General features: G+C 42.2%; 1 protein-coding gene across 2 annotated transcripts in view; it reads right to left on the bottom strand.

The window, feature by feature from the left end:
* Window positions 1-2,157: 2,157 nt before the first annotated feature.
* Window positions 2,158-20,814, bottom strand: part of AGMO (alkylglycerol monooxygenase) — a 111,216-nt gene continuing 92,559 nt past the window's right edge. For both annotated transcript variants that reach the window (XM_069960608.1, XM_069960609.1), the window contains one exon: window positions 2,158-2,515. In XM_069960608.1, the coding sequence (XP_069816709.1) occupies window positions 2,432-2,515 (84 nt within the window). In that variant the 3' untranslated portion in view covers window positions 2,158-2,431. The remainder of the gene's footprint in view (window positions 2,516-20,814) is intronic.

Raw genomic sequence — 20,814 nt, 5'->3', positions numbered from 1 at the left:
TGATTTTTAATATAGGCCTAGCGGCATTAGTATCAGCCATAGATGGGATGTGCAGCCGTTCCTTTCTCTCCAGTTTCCGTGCCATAACTACTATAATACTGCTCCTATATACAAGAAGATAACTACTATAATACTGCTCCTATATACAGGAATATAACTACTATAATAGTTTTGGTGGGGCTTTTTGGGTCTGGTCCTGTGACATTGGGGTTGCAGGGCCGTTCCATGGCCTCCCTCCCCTGCACGTGCACGCTTTGCGGGGTTGGCGGTCGCTGACCGACACGGTGTGGAGTTAGCGTAGGGACCCGTGTGGACCAGAGGACCTGCGCGGTGGTACACGGGGCAATATGGCTTTATCAATTCATATACAGACACTCTGGTGTTGATTTTTAATATAGGCCTAGCGGCATTAGTATCAGCCATAGATGGGATGTGCAGCCGTTCCATTCTCTCCAGTTCGTATTTTACAGTTCTTCCTCTCTGAACAGCTAGCACTCCTTTATAAGACCCACATGACCAAAATTAGCAGGATATGTCTGTGCTCACATGTCTGGACCCTATGTCTTCCCCATTCTGTGAGAGCAGCAATGGTAAGTGTAATACCATATCCATACTTGTGTCGTTTGGGGGCAGCCTTCCCCGCCGGTGGTGCTGGCTGGGTTTTGGTGGGGCTTTTTGGGTCTGGTCCTGTGACATTGGGGTTGCAGGGCTGTTCCATGGCCTCCCTCCCCTGCACGTGCACGCTTTGCGGGGTTGGCGGTCGCTGACCGACATGGTGTGGAGTTAGCGTAGGGACCCGTGTGGACCAGAGGACCTGCGCGGTGGTACACGGGGCAATATGGCTTTATCAATTTATATACAGACACTCTGGTGTTGATTTTTAATATAGGCCTAGCGGCATTAGTATCAGCCATAGATGGGATGTGCAGTCGTTCCATTCTCTCCAGTTCGTGTATAACTACTATAATACTGCTCCTATATACAAGAATATAACTACTATAATACTGCTCCTATATACAAGTATATAACTACTATTATACTGCTCCTATATACAAGAATATAACTACTATAATACAGCTCCTATATACAGGAATATTACTACTATAATACTGCTCCTATATACAAGAATATAACTACTATAATACTGCTCCTATATACAGGAATATAACTACTATAATACTGTCTCCTATATACAAGAATATAACTACTATAATACTGCTCCTATATACAAGAATATAACTACTATAATGCGGTTCAGGGAAGAAACAGAGTGCTGCACCTCACACCTATGGCTGATACTAGTGCCGCTAGGCTAAAATAAAAAACACATCAGAATTTTGTGCATGAATTGATCAAGCCATACTGCCCCATGTACCTCGTGCCGGTATCTGATACACATGGGTCCCTGAACCAGGTCTTTTTCTTCCCTGAACCATAACTACTATAATACTGCTTCTATATACAGGAAAATACTACTATAATACTGCTCCTATATACAGGAATATAAGTACTATAATACTGCTCCTATATACAGAAATATAACTACTATAATACTGCTCCTATATACAGGAATATAAGTACTATAATACTACCCCTATATACAAGAATATAAGTACTATAATACTGCTCCCTATATACAGGAATATAACTACTATAATACTGCTCCTATATACAGGAATATAAGTACTATAATACTACCCCTATATACAAGAATATAAGTACTATAATACTGCTCCTATATACAGGGATATAACTACTATAATACTGCTCCTATATACAGGAATATAACTACTATAATACTGCTCCTATATACAGGAATATAACTACTATAATACTGCTCCTATATGCAGGAATATAACTACTATAATACTGCTCCTATATACAGGAATATACTACTATAATACTGCTTCTATATACAGGAATATAATTACTATAATACTGCTCCTATATACAGGAATATAACTACTATAATACTGCTCCTATATACAGGAATATAACTACTATAATACTGCTCCTGTATACAGGAATATAACTACTATAATACTGCTCCTATATACAGGAATATAACTACTATAATACTGCTCCTATGGGCATGGATATAATTACTGTTACAGCAGTAAGAGCAGTACAGCATTACATATAGATACAGAATCGGTATTGCAGACAATTATATCTTTATTATAGAATGATTTTTTTTACAAACTATTTACAGTTCGGAGCAGATTGTCAGATTGGACTTTTCTTCTTTAAAAACAATTAATTCCATCATTAGAATATATCACGAGTCACCTCTCTCCCAGTGATGTCATTACACTGAACATTCTCATCTCTGAGGGTTTATCACGTTTCCTTAGAAATACCCAGGAACCTTGTACGTTGATATCATGTGACACATGCGGCATGTGTCTTCGCTTAGGGAGCGTCTGAAGTTTCACTCCTGCTTCTGAGGTTTTGCGGTGAAGAGCTGTATCACGGCTTGTAGTCCCCATACAGCAATGCAAAGAGAAAAAATCACCTGGAAATAAAAGATAAGACCATAAAATTAAAAAAAATAATACATTAAAAATGGACTTTTACTTGTATAGATAAAATAGGGTTGTTACCACGAAAAAAACGATCTGATCCGCCATATATACATAGTCCTGCGAAGTCCATAGTCTTAGTGCTGTATTAGATGTCCTGACCAGTTGGGTAAGCGAGCGTGATCTGCCAGATTAGCGCTCGCTTACCGAGCCTATTATATGGCTTAATAAACATGAGAGCAAGGCTGCACAGACATCGTTTGTGATGTCTGTGCAACCTTTGCTTTAAAGGGGTACTCCAGCATCAGTATATAGAAAATAATAAAGAAGTTATCCTCACCTCACGCTCCCCCAGTGTCCCCCTGCCTTTTCTCTGGGTCCTCCGCTGACCGCAGCCAACACTTCCGCAGATGAATCGGTCTCTGCAGTGAATGCCCGCTCAGCCAATCACTGGCCATGGTATTGTCCCATCTCGGTCAGTGATTGGTTGAGTGGGCTGTCACTGCAGAGAACGGTTTGTCAGTGATGGTGGCGGCAGCTGGGACTCAGAGACAGGGCAGGAGGACACCATGGGAGCGAGGAGAGGTTATTTAGGCGACTCTATGGAGACACCCCTGCAATGCGATCATAGGATGCCATTGTTTTGGTATATTAAACCTTTCACAGTGGTGATGGGTGAGGCCAATGGTGTCACTGCTCTTTTTGATCCTTTGAGAGCCTCCTCCATGGTGACAACTATTTCTAATTTCAAAGAGCAGGACCAGGGCTGAGCACTTTGCCAGTAGTACTCACACCCGGACTTTCATTACCTTACTTCTTTGGCCAATCACAGCACCGAAGGGGGACCATTACAAATTACACCACAGCAGTACTGGTATTTGCACAAAGCGCAGCTGTCACATGTTTTGGGGGTGGTTAAAAATGAGAATGAGGCTTCCATTTACTTATATGGAACAGTGCAGATCCTCTGGAGAACAGACAGGCTGACACAGCCTAGGTTTTCCGAAGTTTTCCAGCTCTATCACATGCACATAGAACATGCTAAGCCTCACTCCCACTTCCTGTGGTCTGTCCTTATTAGACATCTCTAGAGACAGATTTTCCCTAGTCAGTGGGCAGAAAACTGCAGAAATGGGAGACATCTAGTGGCCAAGCTTTTAGTGCTGTTTTTATGGGGAAAAGAGTTGTTTTTGGTAAATTAAATTGGTAAACAGGCGAGAAAAAAAAATGTTTTTATTATTTTCATATTAACTGGTCTTTAAAAGTTGTACAAATATGTAAAGTGCTTTTATTAAAAAATCTTTATTCTTCCAGTACTTATCAGCTGCTGTATGTCCCGCAGGAAGTGGGGTATTCTCTCCAGTCTGACACAATGCTCTCTGCTGCCACCTCTGTCCATGTCAGCAACTGTCCAGAGCAGCAGCAAATCCCCATAGAAAACCTCTCCTGTTCTGGACAGTTCCTGACATGGACAGAGGTGGCAGCAGAGAGCACTGTGTCAGACTGGAAAGAACACACCACTTCCTGCAGGACATACAGCAGCTGGTAACTACGGAAAGACTAAAGATTTTTTAATAATAAATAGTCATTTACAAATTTGTATAACTTTCTGACACCAGTTGATGTGAAAACCAGTCTACCAGAGTACCCCTTTAAGTGATTTGCAAATATGGTACAAAAAAAAAAAAAAAAGTTATGTTTGTTAGAAATAAAATGCTAAATGGTAAAATAACATGATATATTATGAGATTAATCAGTTCTGAACTTTGGCTCATAGAGAAAAAACAATAAAAAGAACTTCCCTTAAAGTAACATTTGTAATTGTAATATATAGAAACGGAGAAGCAATCGTTCAGGACTCTGCAAACCCATCAGGCTTAGAGACTCTATACATCCGCATGTTATCACACAATACAGATTACAGGCCTCGGGGCCCATCATCAGGTGGAGAAACTCTTCAGATAAAGAACATCTTGCGATTTTTGTAAACATTCCCTCTTGGCCGGAGTTGTGAGAATTCAGAAGCGATTCGAGAGGGAATGATAAATGACCTGACATCATCCACCCCCCATGAGTATACATTTCAGAGCCTTCAAATGAAGATAATTCAGGCAAATATCATATTTATGGTAAGAAAAGAACAGGATCAAATATTCAAGATCGTGATTAATGGATCGAAAAATGAAAAAAAAAAAAAAAAAATCACTACTGGAAAAAGTTTCCTGTCCAACATTAACAACCGTGGTTTAGAGATGGGGGACAACCACCACTTCATTACACTCATTCCACTCTCATTGGGAATTGGGCCATGTCCACTTTGTTCTCTCTTTGTATTATTTATTACTGTAGTACAACTGAAAAATTAGTTTTTAATATTATGTATAAAATCTTTATTTCCAATATAAACACAATATAGAAGATTCTGACTTCTTAAATAACAAAAAAAGTTACAAAAAAAATGAAATAAATTTGCTTCTTTGATAGTATTCTGTCCTAGAGCCAGGGTCTGCGTGCAACCATGTAAAAAGTCTTCATTTACAACATAAACATAATGTATAAACTCTTTTTTACAAAAAATTAATAATAAAATTCTCCAATTATCAACTACATGGTGCCAGAGGTCTACACATAACCGAATGGTGGGGTAATTTTAATGTTCAGCTAGAATTCAGACCCCTTGAATAGATACTGTTAAACTTGGTTTGAGCCATAAACGATACCATAGCAAATATTTTAGCTTTAGATTTTTCCCCAAAAAGCTGAAAATTTGCACTTGCACAGGTGCAAGTGCTTATCGTATATACTCCCCCCAGTGTACACACAATGAAAACCTGCTCTATGGATTTAAAAAATGAGGATCTTGGAAAACTATTTGATCAAACAGAGTGTACCATCTACCACATTAAGGTGTCCTCAGAGACGCGGTCCCTACTCTAGCATTTTCACACTAGCAATGGCCTCTCCTGGGCTGAATAAGCCTACAACTGGGCAGATAGGAGCCAAATCTCTATTTATAACACTTGCAAGACATGGGTGGAGCGCAGGCCAAAAGGAGGTAGCAACACCCCCCACATACAGCAGAAAAAAATTAAAAAAAATGGCAGCACCTCTATGCCTCTGTTCACACTGCAGTTTGCACGCTGCATGTGACTTGAATAGACATTTGGCTCCTATCTTCCCAGTTGTAGGCTTATTTAGCCCAAAAGAGGCCAATGCTAGTGTGAGAATGCTATTGTAGGACCATGTCTCTGAGGACACCTTAACGTGGTAACATGGTTCACTCTGTAAGATCCTTATTTTTTATATCTACAGAGCAGGTTTTTATCGTGTTTTACGCCAGGGGAGCATATACGGTAAGATCTTGCACCTGTGGGTTGCTGTTGCACTTCCTGTTTTTTTTTTGTCTGTACTTAAGCCACATGCAGTGTGCAGCTTGCAGTGTGAACAGAGACATAGATGTGCTGCCATGCTGTGACATGTCAAAAGATTTTTTTGGGAGGGCAAAACATAACATTATGTACAAAATATGCATAGTAATTTAAAATTTAAAATGTGCAAAAAATGTATAAAGGATGTTGACAAAAAAAAAAGAAAAAAAAATAATTAGTAAAATAAATATATATATATATATATATATATATATATATATATATATATATATAAAAAATTATAAAATCTATTATAATATAGTATTGTACTACAGCTAAGGGTCCATGTGTGAGGATATATAGAGTCATAATTTACAACATAAACACAACACATACAATTTTTGACTTTTCGTACAGAAAATGGAGCCAGAGGTCTATATGTAACCTTAAGATTAGCTAATTTCTCTGGATGTTCTGCCAAAAATTGGACCTCCCGAACAGTTGCTCCTAACTCTGAGCCATAAACTTTGTCCCTGATGAATGTGAAAAAGTTGGGGAAAAAAATATGTATATGTTAATTTGCCCCAATTGGAAAAGTTCTTTTCCGAGATAGTGGACAGAAAACATTCCTCATCTTCTCCTCTAATTTTATTACACCCGTTCTGCTCTCATCGGGAAACTTATCATGTCAACTTTTTGTTCTCCATTCCTAATGTATTATTTATTACTGTCTTAAAATAAATTTTTTTTCTCTTTTTTTTATATTATGTATAAAGTTGTTCTTTCCAATAAAAAGACAAATGATAAAAGGTTTACATTTCGTTTAAAAAAATGACACAAAATTTAAAAAAACTAAAATACAAAACCCGCTCCGGTAACATTGTATATTGCACCACAGTCAGGGGCCAACTCGTAATCATGTATGAATTACAATAAATAATTATTTTTTTTTACTTTCTTATATGAAAAAAATAAAATCTATTCTGATACTGAACGTCGCGGATGCCAGAGCTCTACATGTAACCTAAAGTTTAGAGAATTTCTCTGGATGTTCTGCCAGGAACTGGACCTCCCGAATAGATTCTCTTGAATAGAAGTTTGAGCCATAAACTATATCCAACCAGGGTTTCTGCTCCAGATTCGTCCCCGAGGAATTCTCAAAAAGCTGGATAATGGAAAAAATATTATTATGCCCCATTGGGAAAGTTGTTTTCCAAGATAATGGACAGGAAACACAGATGCTGACATTTTTCCCACTTTCCATTTTGACTACCTGTTCTGGCAGTCTCACCATGACACACAAAAGGGAGAGCATAATAGCAGACATTAATATCCAGCTGTTTTAAATAAGTGTTGGCGTTACGGATACATTGAGCTGAAGTAACAAAAAAAAAATTCTAAAGAGCAATTTTTGAAGTCTTAACAGGAAGTCTGAAAATGAGACTAAATAGCCACATCCGTATCAATATAGAAATACAAGTTATGGGATAGAATTAATATTATTTATGAGAAAAACATTTCGGGGAAATGATGTCACGTGCAGCTGGAAAACAGATTTTTTTTTATTATTATTACTTCTGAAGTTCTTAGGAAATTTGTGTAATTTTTTTTTTTTTTTTTAAATGGACATTTTACAGAAACTTTATTATTTGATATTTTAAATATTTTTTTTTTATTTACATATACTGAATATTTAACACCGACTATTGTTTGTATTAGATAAAAAAAAAACTGCTGTTTTATAAACTGCATTTTGAGTTTTTTTCTTTCCCTTAATGGGAATATGGATAGCACTTTCCATGGCTGCCCAGTGCTAAAAACTAAAAGTGTGTACAGCTTGATTCCCTAATTATATAAATGAATCTATTCGGCATCAGCTGTAAATCCACTGCAAACCTGAAGGGTGAAATCCATAGTGAAAATCTGCACGGGTTCCATGTGGATTTTTGTAGTCTTGAAGGGGTATTCCCATCACCTAAACTTTTGCATTTTGGGAAATGCAAAAGAAAATGCATTACACTAGCAAAATTGCTTTCTTTTTAAGTTTGGCCCCTCCATGTCCCTGTACTGTTGTCAGCTCGTTGCCTATTCGGGTGGTCAGGACCTCAAGGAGGGGTAAGTATGTTTTATTTCCCTGTCTTCCAGTGATGTCACACACATCTCAAGGTCTTATATTGTCCCTGGAGACGTGTAACTTCACTGGGAGACCCAGCAAATCTGCTTGACGATGCCCCCCCCCCCCCAAGGACGGAAGGACTGTGACTGTCTAAAGTTGCCAAGGAACAGAACAAAAGGAAGACAAGGATCCCGATCTCATACACTTCAATGATGTTACATATGCTCTGGTCGTCTACCACCAAAAATTAGAGCTAAATGTCTTACTACAAAAAGATGGAGAGTTGTCTTTTATTGGAATAAAACAAGAATGGAGAAACTCTGCTAATGTCAACCTGATGTTTCCATAATACTAAACACCATAGACAACCTGACTTCCATCATGCCTGACACCAACACTAGAGTGTCCTTGGTGGAACCAAGACTATCACATATAGTGTGCACCCCAAGCAGTTTGCTCGAATTCTAAAGAACATGGGTACACTCTGTTGACTAGTATATATATATTAGTCAGCACTGTACACTGGACATGTTACATTAACATAATTAGGAGTAATGGACGGAGGAGACTTTCCCACTCCTTATGTGTCATCTGGCAGGAGGACTACAGCTCCGCACTAATAGAATGACACAACCTTGTCATACATTCCGGGACGGAGATAATAAATCTCTCCTGTTAAAAGCTGCATAATGAAAACATGGAATCGATTCAACAATAATTCTCCATCTCATTCTTCAGAGTCATATGAACATGATAAAAAGGAGACGGAACAGAAGATTCTAATCAAGGAACAATGCCGCAAGTGCTCCCTGGACCCTGGAATATCCATGTCTCCATCTGTCTCCATCTTGTTGTTGTCTCAGATAATGATATATCGTGTTCTTCAAAGTCGGACAGATGATGGTGCCGGCCTTATGTGGAGATCTTTGGCTTCTGAACATCCCGCATGGGGAAATGAAATATTAGGAATGAAATATAGAAGAACCTGGGAACAGCGATATGTTTCTTCACAAACATAGAATACAGGCAATGAACATTGACAAACAGGTGCGGAGAGGAAATACAAGGGAGGAACCTAAAGGTGATGGACAAGCAGATGGGATTCTATAATGCGTCACCCACGAGTCAAAACAAGGTTTGGGTGGGTCTCCTTAAATAACCTAATAACCTATCTGACCTACATCCTAAATCTAAATCCTGTATGTATACGTGGCTTCTTCCACCCATACCTATATGGAAGACATGCAACAGTACGATTACATCCACCAGGAGAGTAGGAGCTCTACGCAGTCTTTGATGGTCATACAACTGCTGTACAGAGTCATCTGCATACGGAAAGGGGAGGAAGACCACTGGATAGAGAAATCCGTTCATTCAAAGACGTAGGGAAGCTGGAATTGTGGTGTGTAACAGCTGTGGCGGCATGCCATGCTCTGGGCCGCCGCCGCATCTGCTCCTCTGTACCGGCGGCCACCGGAGCCCATGAGTCGCACCGTGCCTGATCTGTGATTTAAAGAGACAGTGCATCCTTAATTGGTTAATGTGCACAAACACCTTTCTATAAATTCCTGCCCTGGCCTGACCCTTGTGTTGGAGCCTCTGCATGCTTCCCACAGTGTGTGGTCCCAGCTCTCCCGTGATTCCTGCCCGTGTTCCCTGTCCTGCGTCTGCTGTTCCTGGTTCCTGCTGCCTGTGGTTCCAGCTGTGAGTCCTGTTGTGTTCCTGCCTGTCATCAGCTGTACCTCGCCAGCCGCCGATAGCCAGCCAAGCCAGGGGTAGCGACCGACGGGTTGCCTGCCGCAGCAAGTGCAACCTACGGTGGGCACTTGTGAACACCAGCGCCCCCTTGCACTCAGCTCCCTGGTGTGGCTTAGTCATCGCTAGTGGTGGAACAGCAGATCCACCACTCCAGTTGTAACATGGTAGACTAAGAAAACTGGTCAACACCAACAAATACCACCTCTACAGGAAGGCTTCTGAGGTAGAGGTGCCCATATATTTCAGACTGTTGGCCGACAGTGTTCTCCTGCAACCCCCCCTATACACATGAATGTTTGCCTCGGCTGAACATCAATGTGTTGTCTATGGTGAGAAGAGGTGTAAGCCAGTCTGAGAACAATGGGGTCAGATGTTGATGATCCATCATGCTGGACACCTTCCTCCACCAATATCATCTGTCTGTGGAGAGTCGGGAAGCCACCATACACCTTAGAGAGTCAACCTGAATTGGGGAGGCTTGGCCGACTTCAGTACAAGGTATAAGATGTTAATAAGAAATGCTGTAAAATCCCAGATGAAAACCTGCTGCAGTCTACAAGAGAACCGTAAAACGGGAGGAAATTCATTTGCCAGCAAGACAAAGAGCCCCAAGCATAAAGCCAAGGCTGTACAGAAATTGCTTACAAACCACAATGGTAATGTTCAGGAGTAGTCGAGTTAATCGTCCAGACCTCAATCCAATTGAGAATTTGTGGCTGGACGGGAAAAGCGCTGTTCCCTCAATTTACAGATTTGCAAACAATATTGTGGAAATATTGGAGTGACTGCCTATGCAATCGGATAGCGACCGATGCTGTCCATAGAGACTCCAGGCTTGTTGTGTGATCACCGCCTCTACAGCAGAGCAGGAAGATGGTAGGTTTCATGTAATGGAGTTACGGGAAGTCCATGTGCTATCATAGGGGTCAATACTTCTTATAAGCAGCCATCTTCGTTTCTGCTGACACCTTTAGAAGTATGGATTATTCTACTTAAAGGGGGATTCTGGGAAAAATTACCTTTTCCCCTATCCACAGGATAGGGCAAAAGAAGGAGATCGCGTGGGGGGGGGTAAAACCCCTGAACCCTCTGGTGATCTCCGTATTGGACCCCGCTGGCTCTGTTAGGAATAGAGCTCCAGGTCGGGACGTGACCCACGGCTCAATTCATTCCTATGCAGAAACGGAAAGAGCCAAGTACAGCGCTCATTTGGCTCTTTCTGTCGCTCCTTAGGAATGAATAGAGCCACGGGTCGTGTGCCGACCTGGAGCTCTATTCCTAACAGAGCCAGCGGGTCCAATATGGATATTGACGGGGGGGGATTAGGGGTCGGACCCCCTGCAATCTCCTACTTTCTTCCAGAATACCCCATTAAGATAATTTTGTTAATGATGTTGCATTAAAAAGACCCTTTATACTCTCTATTAGGAAAAGCTAAATTAATAGAACATAGCGTGGTTACACAGTCGAAGAAGATCATATGAATATCATATGGAAATGTAAAGTTTTGCACTACAGGTTTCTACCACCTGATGGAGCTCTAGGGTTTCATACAATATTAATAAGAACGACAGTTCCCAGTGCTCACTGGCACACCGTGTGGTCAAGCAGGGTATTACAAGTTAAATTAATATATTTTTAAAAGTAAAAATAATTTGTAATTTGCAGAAAAACTGGAAAAAAAATTAATAAACAAGAATTTAATAAAAATATCCCCCCACCACACAGGTTTACAAAGGCAATATAATTAACTGGAGATGTCCCTTTAATGTGTCTGTATGGTTACTTAACCACCATGGAGGTACAGTCATAAGACTTCACATATTGCCGCTAGTCATTTGTCAGCTCATCCGCCCCGTCTTACTGTATTGCTCATTTGCCAGTAGACTAATTTCCCATTGTAGGCCTTCCCGGCCGCGGATGTGTAATTGGCAGCATTATTAATGTGATCATTACTCTGGGTGGCTTGTTTACCTCACAAGTGGCTTGTCTCTCGTCTCCTACCATTAATCTTCCTGGCTCTCAGCTGCGCTCTTACAGTCCGTAGAACACCGCGCCGCTTACAGTGCCGGGATTGTGTCTATTACAGTAGAGGGTTTTGTGACGAAAATAAATTACACGTATTACTAATAATTGTGTGCGCTTAAATATGGGTCCCCGGGGGCACTCCGCCTTCCGTATTGCTGGGTTTCTGAAAACAAGAGGAGCGGAGCAGGCGGGCGGGTTGTGGATATGTGCACAAGGGATATGATGCAGTAAAATGAAAGGACGTTCCAATGAAATTGGGCATACAACCCTAACCATTGTTATGCGTCCATAAAGAAAGGCGGTGTTAAAGGGGTACTCCTGTGGGGAAAAAAATTCTTTCAAATCAATTAGTGCCAGAAAGTTATATAGATTTGTAATTTACTTCTATTTAAAAATCTCCAATTTTCCAGTACTTATCAGCTGCTGTATGTCCTTCAGGAAGTGGTGTATTCTTTCCAGTCTGACACAGTGCTCTCTGCTGCCACCTCTGTCCATGTCAGGAACTGTCCAGAGTAGGAGAGGTTTTGTATAGAGATTTGCTGCTGCTCTGGACAGTTCCTGACATGGACAGAGGTGGAAGCAGAGAGCACTGTGTCAGACTGGAGAGAATACACCACTTCCTGCAGGACAAACAGCAGCTGATAAATACTGGAAGACTTGAGATTTTTTTAATAGAAGAAAATGACAAATCTCTGGCACTTTCTGGAGCCAGTTGATTTGAAAGAAGTTTTTTTTTCTGTGAATAACCCCTTTCATGAGAACTAGTGTTAAGTAAAATTGCCGAAAATTCAGGTTTGGAAACATTTGTGCAAACCTGAACACTCAGCATTTGATACCAGCTGGAGAAGTTGGATGCCAAGTCCTGGAAAACATGGATGCAGCCATAGGGGGAGATTTATCAGACCTGGTGTCAAGTAAAACTGGCTCAGTTGCCTCTAGCAACCAATCAGATTCCACCTTTCATTTTCCAAATAGTCTGTGAGGAATGTAAGGTGGAATCTGATTGGTTGCTAGGGGCAACTAAGCCAGTTTCACTGTACACCATGTTTGATAAATCTCCCCCCATAGACCATAAGCTGTATCCATGTTATCCTGACAGCCCTAGGGCGGCATCCAACTTCTTTGGAAGCTACCGAACCCGAATTTTTAGCAAGTTCACTCAACACTAATGAGAATTAATACCGCCCTTGTAGAGGTGCCGATCATTTAGATAAATGACTAAATAAGTGATGCAAGGACAAGTCAGGTGTCTCTTGGCTCTGGTGACTACATCGTATGGTCGATAAATCCTATTAGGGTGATTGGAAAGTGGTTGTCAGGGGATTCGGAGGAGACAAGTTACGGTAATTAATATCTATATTAATATCTATGGAGCTCGCCAAGGTATCTGAATGACAGATCTTACAAATTAGCGGCAGAGCAGATGATTCTTTATTCACTCTCTAGTGTTTTCCATTTGGAGTCAGCGGGACGTCTTTCCTTTGTCGCCCTATGGGGTATTCCTTCTATGAGATGAATATACTGTTCACTGGAGAAACAGGAAGGACGATGTAATGTTACTGACTAAGGTCCACGCAATGCATGTGGTCAGCACAAACAGCTCTGCTATACGCTGCAGTGACACAAGGGGTTAAAGGATTTCATACTTGCCCACATATGACTCCACCAAAGGTCTCCTTCCTACTGCTTTCCCACACCGACAATGTGTCCAGCTATTTCCCAACCACTGTGCGGGGAGATGTTCTCTTATGCGGATGGTCCCTATGGTAATCTGAGGAAATTGTGATTACAATTTGTATTTTTTTTTTTTACTTTCTCAGGGTTTAGGGCTGGACGCAGCGATTATCTGACTTTGCTAACATCATAAGAGAAAAGAGAAAATATATACAGTACATACAAGTGATATATAGATGTATTCGGGCCTGTCAGAGTTCTTCGAAGGGGGATGTTTGCTTTGGAAGGTTTCCCTGAAATCTCACAGAGCGGAGATCCCGAGCGATCAGCTGTAACGTGGGCGGGAACATGCAGCAAGTGTTCGATAATCCTACAGCGCCACCACAGGCCAAACAAGGCAATTGATGATTGTCCTATCTGGACAACTAAGCCCTTCGGTGGCTGCATATGGCGTCGATTTCAGGTTGCACAGGGAACCCCAGTGGTCCCTAAAGGCCCCATTACAGGGGGGGGGGGATTATCTGCCCATCAGGCAGAATCAGGCAGATATTCCATTGTGTAATAAAAACAGCAATCAGCCGAGGAGCCGGTCATTGGCTAATCGTTGTCTATCAGCATGTCATAAAGTCATTGGCCGCCAACCGAACATCGCTCCATGTACTGTATCAGGTGGTGCGCAGTGGCTGATTTAAAGGGAACCTGTCACCCCCCGTGCCGGGGTGACAGGCTCCCTACCCCCCGCTACAGCCCCCTATACTCACCTGATCCCGCCGGGTCCCGCTTCTGGATCCGGTCGGGTCACGGAGATATCAGCGGCTGCAGCCCGGCGCGCTGAGAGATGAGTCCAACGCTTATAGAGAATGACGGAGCGCTGGACTCTCCTGTAATTTTCTATGAGCGTTGGACTCATCTCTCAGCGCGCGCACCGGGCTGCAGCCGCTGATATCTCCGTGACCTGACCGGATCCAGAAGCGGGACCCGGCGGGATCAGGTGAGTATAGGGGGCTGTAGCGGGGGGTTGGGAGCCTGTCACCCCGGCACGGGGGGTGACAGGTTCCCTTTAAGTATATGGAAAATAATAAAGTTTTATACTTACCTGTCCTCCCGCCTGTTTCCCGCTGACCAGAGCCACCTCTGAAGCTTCTACACCCGTCACTGAAGTGACAGGCAGGCCTTGCAGCCAATCACTGGCCATGATGAGGCTGTCCCATCTCAGGCCGTGATTGGCTAAGCCGCCTGTGACTTCAGAGACGGGTGTTGAAGCTTCAGCGGTTGCTCCATTCAACAGGAAATAGGCAAGAGGACATTGGGGAGCGTGGACAGGTAAGTATATATGTTTATTATTTTCTATATAAAGCAAGAGCTTCACAGACATCACTAACTATATATATATGTATATATATATATATATATGATACATAATAATTGAGTCACATAATAGGTATAATACATCGCTGCTCATTTACCTGCGGTATCGGGCCATGTAATACGTCCCTTAGTTATGCCCTATCCTGTGGATACGGTGGATAAGGCATAATTTGTCCAGATGGGAATACTCATTTAAGTAAGCCACATGGTAAAGGACCTCATCCGTACAGATTAGAAAGATCATCATCCCATACGTCCTGTGGGAGGGGCTTAATACAAGCCTTATTGCATGGAGGGTCAGCCCATTGTACAGATGATATCACTTCCTGTTAAGACGCCAGTACAAGTGCTCAGATGGTGGTCACCCAGCCTAGAAGGCAAGTGGCTGCTTGGCAACCTGAACTCACGCCCTGCTATATAGAGTGCCTAAGGCACATAATACTTATAACACCATGTGCCTGGAGTTAGTTTTAGTGGAGTTACGATTTATATAGCAATTATTCTGCAAGATGTGCAGGGCAAGAGCTCCTTGTGCTATCTCCATTTATGCCTCACTTTTTCCACCCCTGATACTCTTTCGACTTCATAATAATCGGCTGAGTGGGCCGAGGAGGATCAAATGAACTGGAAAAATAAATCTTTGCTCTTATGTAAGTTTCAACAACGTGACTAAGTACCCTAGCAGAAAAATATAATTGCACCGCTTCTATTACGAACACCTCCTGCAATCAAAAAGTTATTATCCCTCCAATATCCAGCCGTGGTCCCGGCGTTCTTCTGCAAGAGTTGTAAAAATTCATTGTCGTCAGCTCCAAGCGATAATTCCTCTTTCTTGGATATTACAATGTGTGTAGAAGCCGTGCAGGCCTTCTGTCAGCTCACCGCTCTAGGGTCTCGGTGCCAATTTTATCAGCTAATATAATGTTTGCTGGATAAGTAAGCAAGAAAGCAAGGGACAGGAATAAGAGCGAGGAAACAATGGATATTTTATTCAGTGCAATGCCTGGATCTAACAACGCATAAATGACTCCACCTTCCTGCTCTTCCATTAAGTCCTTACTGTAAGTCATGGCCATGAACGGAGGCATCGACGTACATTGTGTGAATTCAGTGTATAAAAAGTTCTACTGGAGAACGTCATTTATGTGACCCAAGATTTTATTTCAAATAAACAAAAAAATATTTTTTCTGTTGCTTTATGGGTGAAATTAAGCCTTTACCCCTTCAAAATCTTTTTTACAATGGGTCTCTTGTATTAAAGACAAGGAAAAGTAGAAGTAGATGCTCCAGAGGGAACAAAAATGAATATACTCAGTGGTCCCATTATTGTGATCTTAGCTTATATCCTGAGTAACCTCTAGATCTAGATGGGCCAGGAGTGACTCATAACGCTGCCACCACCAGTTTGTGTTCTTCCACAAAAATGTTTATCCATTCAATAAAAAAAAAGACTCATCAGAGAGGACAACCCTTTAGCATGCAGTGGAGAAGACAACCCTTTACCAACCAGCAGAGAAGATCACCCTTTACCAATCACTGGAGAAGACAACCCTTTGCCAACCAGCAGAGAAGACAACCTTCTACAACCAGCAGAGAAGACAACCCTTTACCAACCAGCAGAGAAGACAACCTTCTCCAACCAGCAGAGAAGACAACCTTCTACAACCAGCAGAGAAGACAACCTTCTACCAACCAGCAGAGAAGACAACCTTCTACCAACCAGCAGAGAAGACAACCTTCTACAACCAGCAGAGAAGACAACCCTTTACCAACCAGCAGAGAAGACAACCTTCTCCAACCAGCAGAGAAGACAACCTTCTACAACCAGCAGAGAAGACAACCTTCTACCAACCAGCAGAGAAGACAACCTTCTACCAACCAGCAGAGAACACAGCCCTTTACCAATCAGCAGAAAAGACAACCCTTTACCAACCAGCAGAGAAGGCAGCTCTTTACAAACCAGCAGAGAAGACAACCTTCTACAACCAGCAGAGAAGACAACCCTTTACCAACCAGCAGAGAAGAAAACCTTCTATAACCAGCAGAGAAGACAACTTTCTACAACCAGCAGAGAAGACAACCTTCTACCAACCAGCAGAGAAGAAAAACTTCTACCAACCAGCAGAGAAGACAACCCTTTACCAACCAGCAGAGAAGACAACCCTTTACCAACCAGCAGAGATGACAACCCTTTACCAACCAGCAGAGAAGACAGCCCTTTACCAACCAGCAGAGAAGACAGCCCTTTACCAACCAGCAGAGAAAACAACCTTCTACCAACCAGCAGAGAAGACAACCCTTTACCAACCAGCAGAGAAGACAACCCTTTACCAACCAGCAGAGAAGACAACCCTTTACCAACCAGCAGAGAAGACAACCCTTTACCAACCAGCAGAGAAGACAACCTTCTACCAACCAGCAGAGAAGACAACCTTCTATCAACCAGCAGAGAAGACAGCCCTTTACCAACCAGCAGAGAAGACAGCCCTTTACCAACCAGCAGAGAAGATAGCCCTTTACCAACCAGCAGAGAAGACAACCTTTTACTAATCATTGGTCAGTGAGCTACTCCACTGTAGTTCATATCTCACATCGATGGCATGTGATGCTTCACAGTTTCCATGTCTTTTGTTCAAATTGGCGCCATTTGTCCCCCCATTATGCACTGTCACCGCAGCAGCACAGAATAGATGACACACTGTGCACCATCAGAAATACCATCACCCACAGCCTGAAAGCCAATAATCACCCCTATTGTGATAAATCATTCTCATTATCCCTGACATCAACAAGGGATATGTGTGAAGACAGCCTAACACCCCTTATATAGCCACCAATACAACATGAATTACTGTAGAACTAACTTTGAAGGATTGGAATGGAATACTCCTGACCTCTATACAGATGTTTTTGAGAGTGAAGGACTGCCACAGCTCCACTTCTAAGCCAGACCTCCAAGACTAGATTCATCAAAAAGTATCAAGGACTATCTTCTACCTAATGATTAGATAGGGTGTCTGCAAAATAAAATGGCCTAGAAAAGGAACAGACCATGCCCTTTATAGAAGAGGTCCTAAGAACATGGTTGAATAAAAATCTACTCATGAACACAACGCGTTCCATGGTTTTCCCAAATCTTCTTCAGGATTGGTCTTGCCATAACCAATTGTTGAGTAGGAAGATAAACAGATGGTCCAAACAGAGTTCGGTTCAGGTTCGTACAAACCCGAACTCTCGGTAATGATTCCCGCTGTTTGCCCGCTCCGTGCAGCAGGCGGATCCAGCGGGAGGACCGCCTGGAAAACTGGGATACAGCCATAGCCATAGGCTGTATCCCAGTTTTCCAGACGGTCCTCCCGCTGTATCCACCCGCTCCACGGAGCGGGCAGACAGCGGGAATCTGATGCCGAGCGTTTGGGTTCATACGAACCCGAACCTCGGAGGGTTCGGCCCATCCCTAATTGGGAGTATTGGGTGCTACATTAGGTATGGACACCTCCCAATCCACCAGTAATGGTCAATCTCACGGACAATAGAAAACACTTAGTTTTCTTTTAAAATACAGTAGAATTTAAGATTCAAAAAACTTCAGCAGAAAATATCTCAAATTCCAGCTTTTTATAGCTGAACAAAGAAAACAACAGCCATAAAATCCTCCTCTGGTTGGATTTCAGCAACTTTGGTTCAATGAATTTCCAAGGAAGAAGCAGAATTCATTGGTCCCCAGAGCTCAGAGAGTATATTTTCTCTTCTTCTCTGTACTAAAAAGACTTTTCATGCTCTGAGATTCTCCTAAGAGCTGAAAATGCACATTTTTTCTCCCTCATTTCCCACAACAGGAAGACAAGCAAATGCCAAGAAACCAGAATAGGTAGTCCAGAGTAGAACATGAGCATGTGTCAACCCCCCCCATGATATTGCGGTACACGGCTGCTCCTTAAAGTGCATCTTTTCTTTCATACCACCTCAGTGTGCCATAGAGACATGTCAGAAGGATTCACGGCTACTGGCCCATCACCAAGGGCCCCCATTATTTAAAAGCCTTCAAGGCGGAATTTCCAAGACTAACTAAAACTACTTTTAGTTAGGTATGTTGGTATTATGTGGCTACTGAGCTACAGTATTATGTGGACATTATATGGTAATTTTTGGGGGGCTCTAAAGAAGTATTATCGGTCACTACATGGTGGTATTGTGCGTGCTGTATAAGGTATCATTATCTTGGAGAATTTGATTCATGGCGAGTAGTGATGAGCGAACTTGCTGAACTATTTGGTTTGGCCACAACTTAAACACTCAGCGTTTGACTTCCGCTGCATGGAGAAGCTGAAAACAGCCGACTTCCCTAGGGAGAACTGGAAAACATTGATACAGCCATAGGCCACAGACTGTTATCCATGTTTTCCTGGCAGCTCTAGGGCTGCATCCATGTTTTCCAGCCGCCAGGAGTCAAATGCCAATTGCTTGGATTCGTTTATCACTAATGGTATAGATTTCTTGGTGACCCTTGGAATTGTTTTTCAATGGTTGACCATGTGATCTCATGTTGACCCCCATTGGTTTTAGTTGTTTCCCAAGGTTTCTCTGACGATAGGATATAGACTTAATATGGATGCAATGGGAAGCCAATGGGAGCCGGAGAGGTATGTAACTCAATAAGATGCCATAGTTAGTCATCAGTGGGGAACACGTCAAATGTTATACTATGCTAGGTGCACTATATCGGCTATTTTAACATTTTATTGCAGCTAAAATGAAACATAAAGGAACTTTGCAATAGGTTTTAATAATAAAAAAAATACTATGGAGTTGTTTTTACAACTTTTATACAAATCTATATATCTCTATAGTAACAGACAACAAATAATCCCTGTGTAGTCGGATCCTGCAGTCATGTGTTCTCCTGTCTGTCTACGTCTTGATATTCCACCATACGTATAGTATGTTTGCATGGAATTGAGAGTTTTTAGAATGTTATTTTATGCCTCTCCAATCCCATCTAATTTCTACCTACCCTGACACTTTCTGTCCACTAAATATGCATACACTGTATACCTCTTGCCCAATGAAGACATGCTGGACTGCACTCAAAACATCAGGAGCTACCTCCCAATAAGAACAGCAAGCAATGATGTAAAATGAGCCCCTGCTCCTCTACTTGTGGGGTAGAATAAAAATACTCACCAGCTCCCCACTACTCTCTGTGGCCAGACCAAGACCAGCATATTCTTCTCCTGTGCTCTAGTGATCAATTGATGAGCCAGGCTTGGCTACAGACAGGAGTAGGGAGCAGTGAGTATTTTATCCTATAGATGTTAAAGGATACAGTATATGCCTTGCCTCAGACAGGAGTAGGGAGCAGGTGAGTATTTTACTCTATAGAGGTTATGGGATACAGTATATGCCTGGCCACAGACAGGAGTAGGGAGCAGGTAAGTATTTTACGTTATGGAAGTTACGGGATACAGTATATGCCTGGCCACAGACAGGAGTAGGGAGCAGGTGAGTATTTAACTCTATAGAGGTTATCGGATACAGTATATGCCTGGCCACAGAAAGAAGTAGGGAGCAGGTGAGTATTTTACTCTATAGAGTTTATGGGATACAGTATATGCCTGGCCACAGACAGGAGTAGGGAGCAGGTAAGTATTTTACGTTATGGAAGTTACGGGATACAGTATATGCCTGGCCACAGACAGGAGTAGGGAGCAGGTGAGTATTTAACTCTATAGAGGTTATGGGATACAGTATATGCCTGGCCACAGACAGGAGTAGGGAGCAGGTAAGTATTTTACGTTATGGAGGTTATGGGATACATTATATGCCTGGCCACAGACAGGAGTAGGGAGCAGGTGAGTATTTTATGTTATGGAAGTAAAGTGATACAGTATATCCCTGGCCACAGACAGGAGTAGGGAGCAGGTGAGTATTTTACAATATGGAGGTTATGGGATACAGTATATGTCTGGCCACAGACAGG

Source organism: Dendropsophus ebraccatus, chromosome 2 (assembly GCF_027789765.1).
Source record: "Dendropsophus ebraccatus isolate aDenEbr1 chromosome 2, aDenEbr1.pat, whole genome shotgun sequence".
NCBI classification, from domain to species: Eukaryota; Metazoa; Chordata; class Amphibia; order Anura; family Hylidae; genus Dendropsophus; species Dendropsophus ebraccatus.
This window is presented reverse-complemented; position numbering and strand designations above follow the sequence as displayed.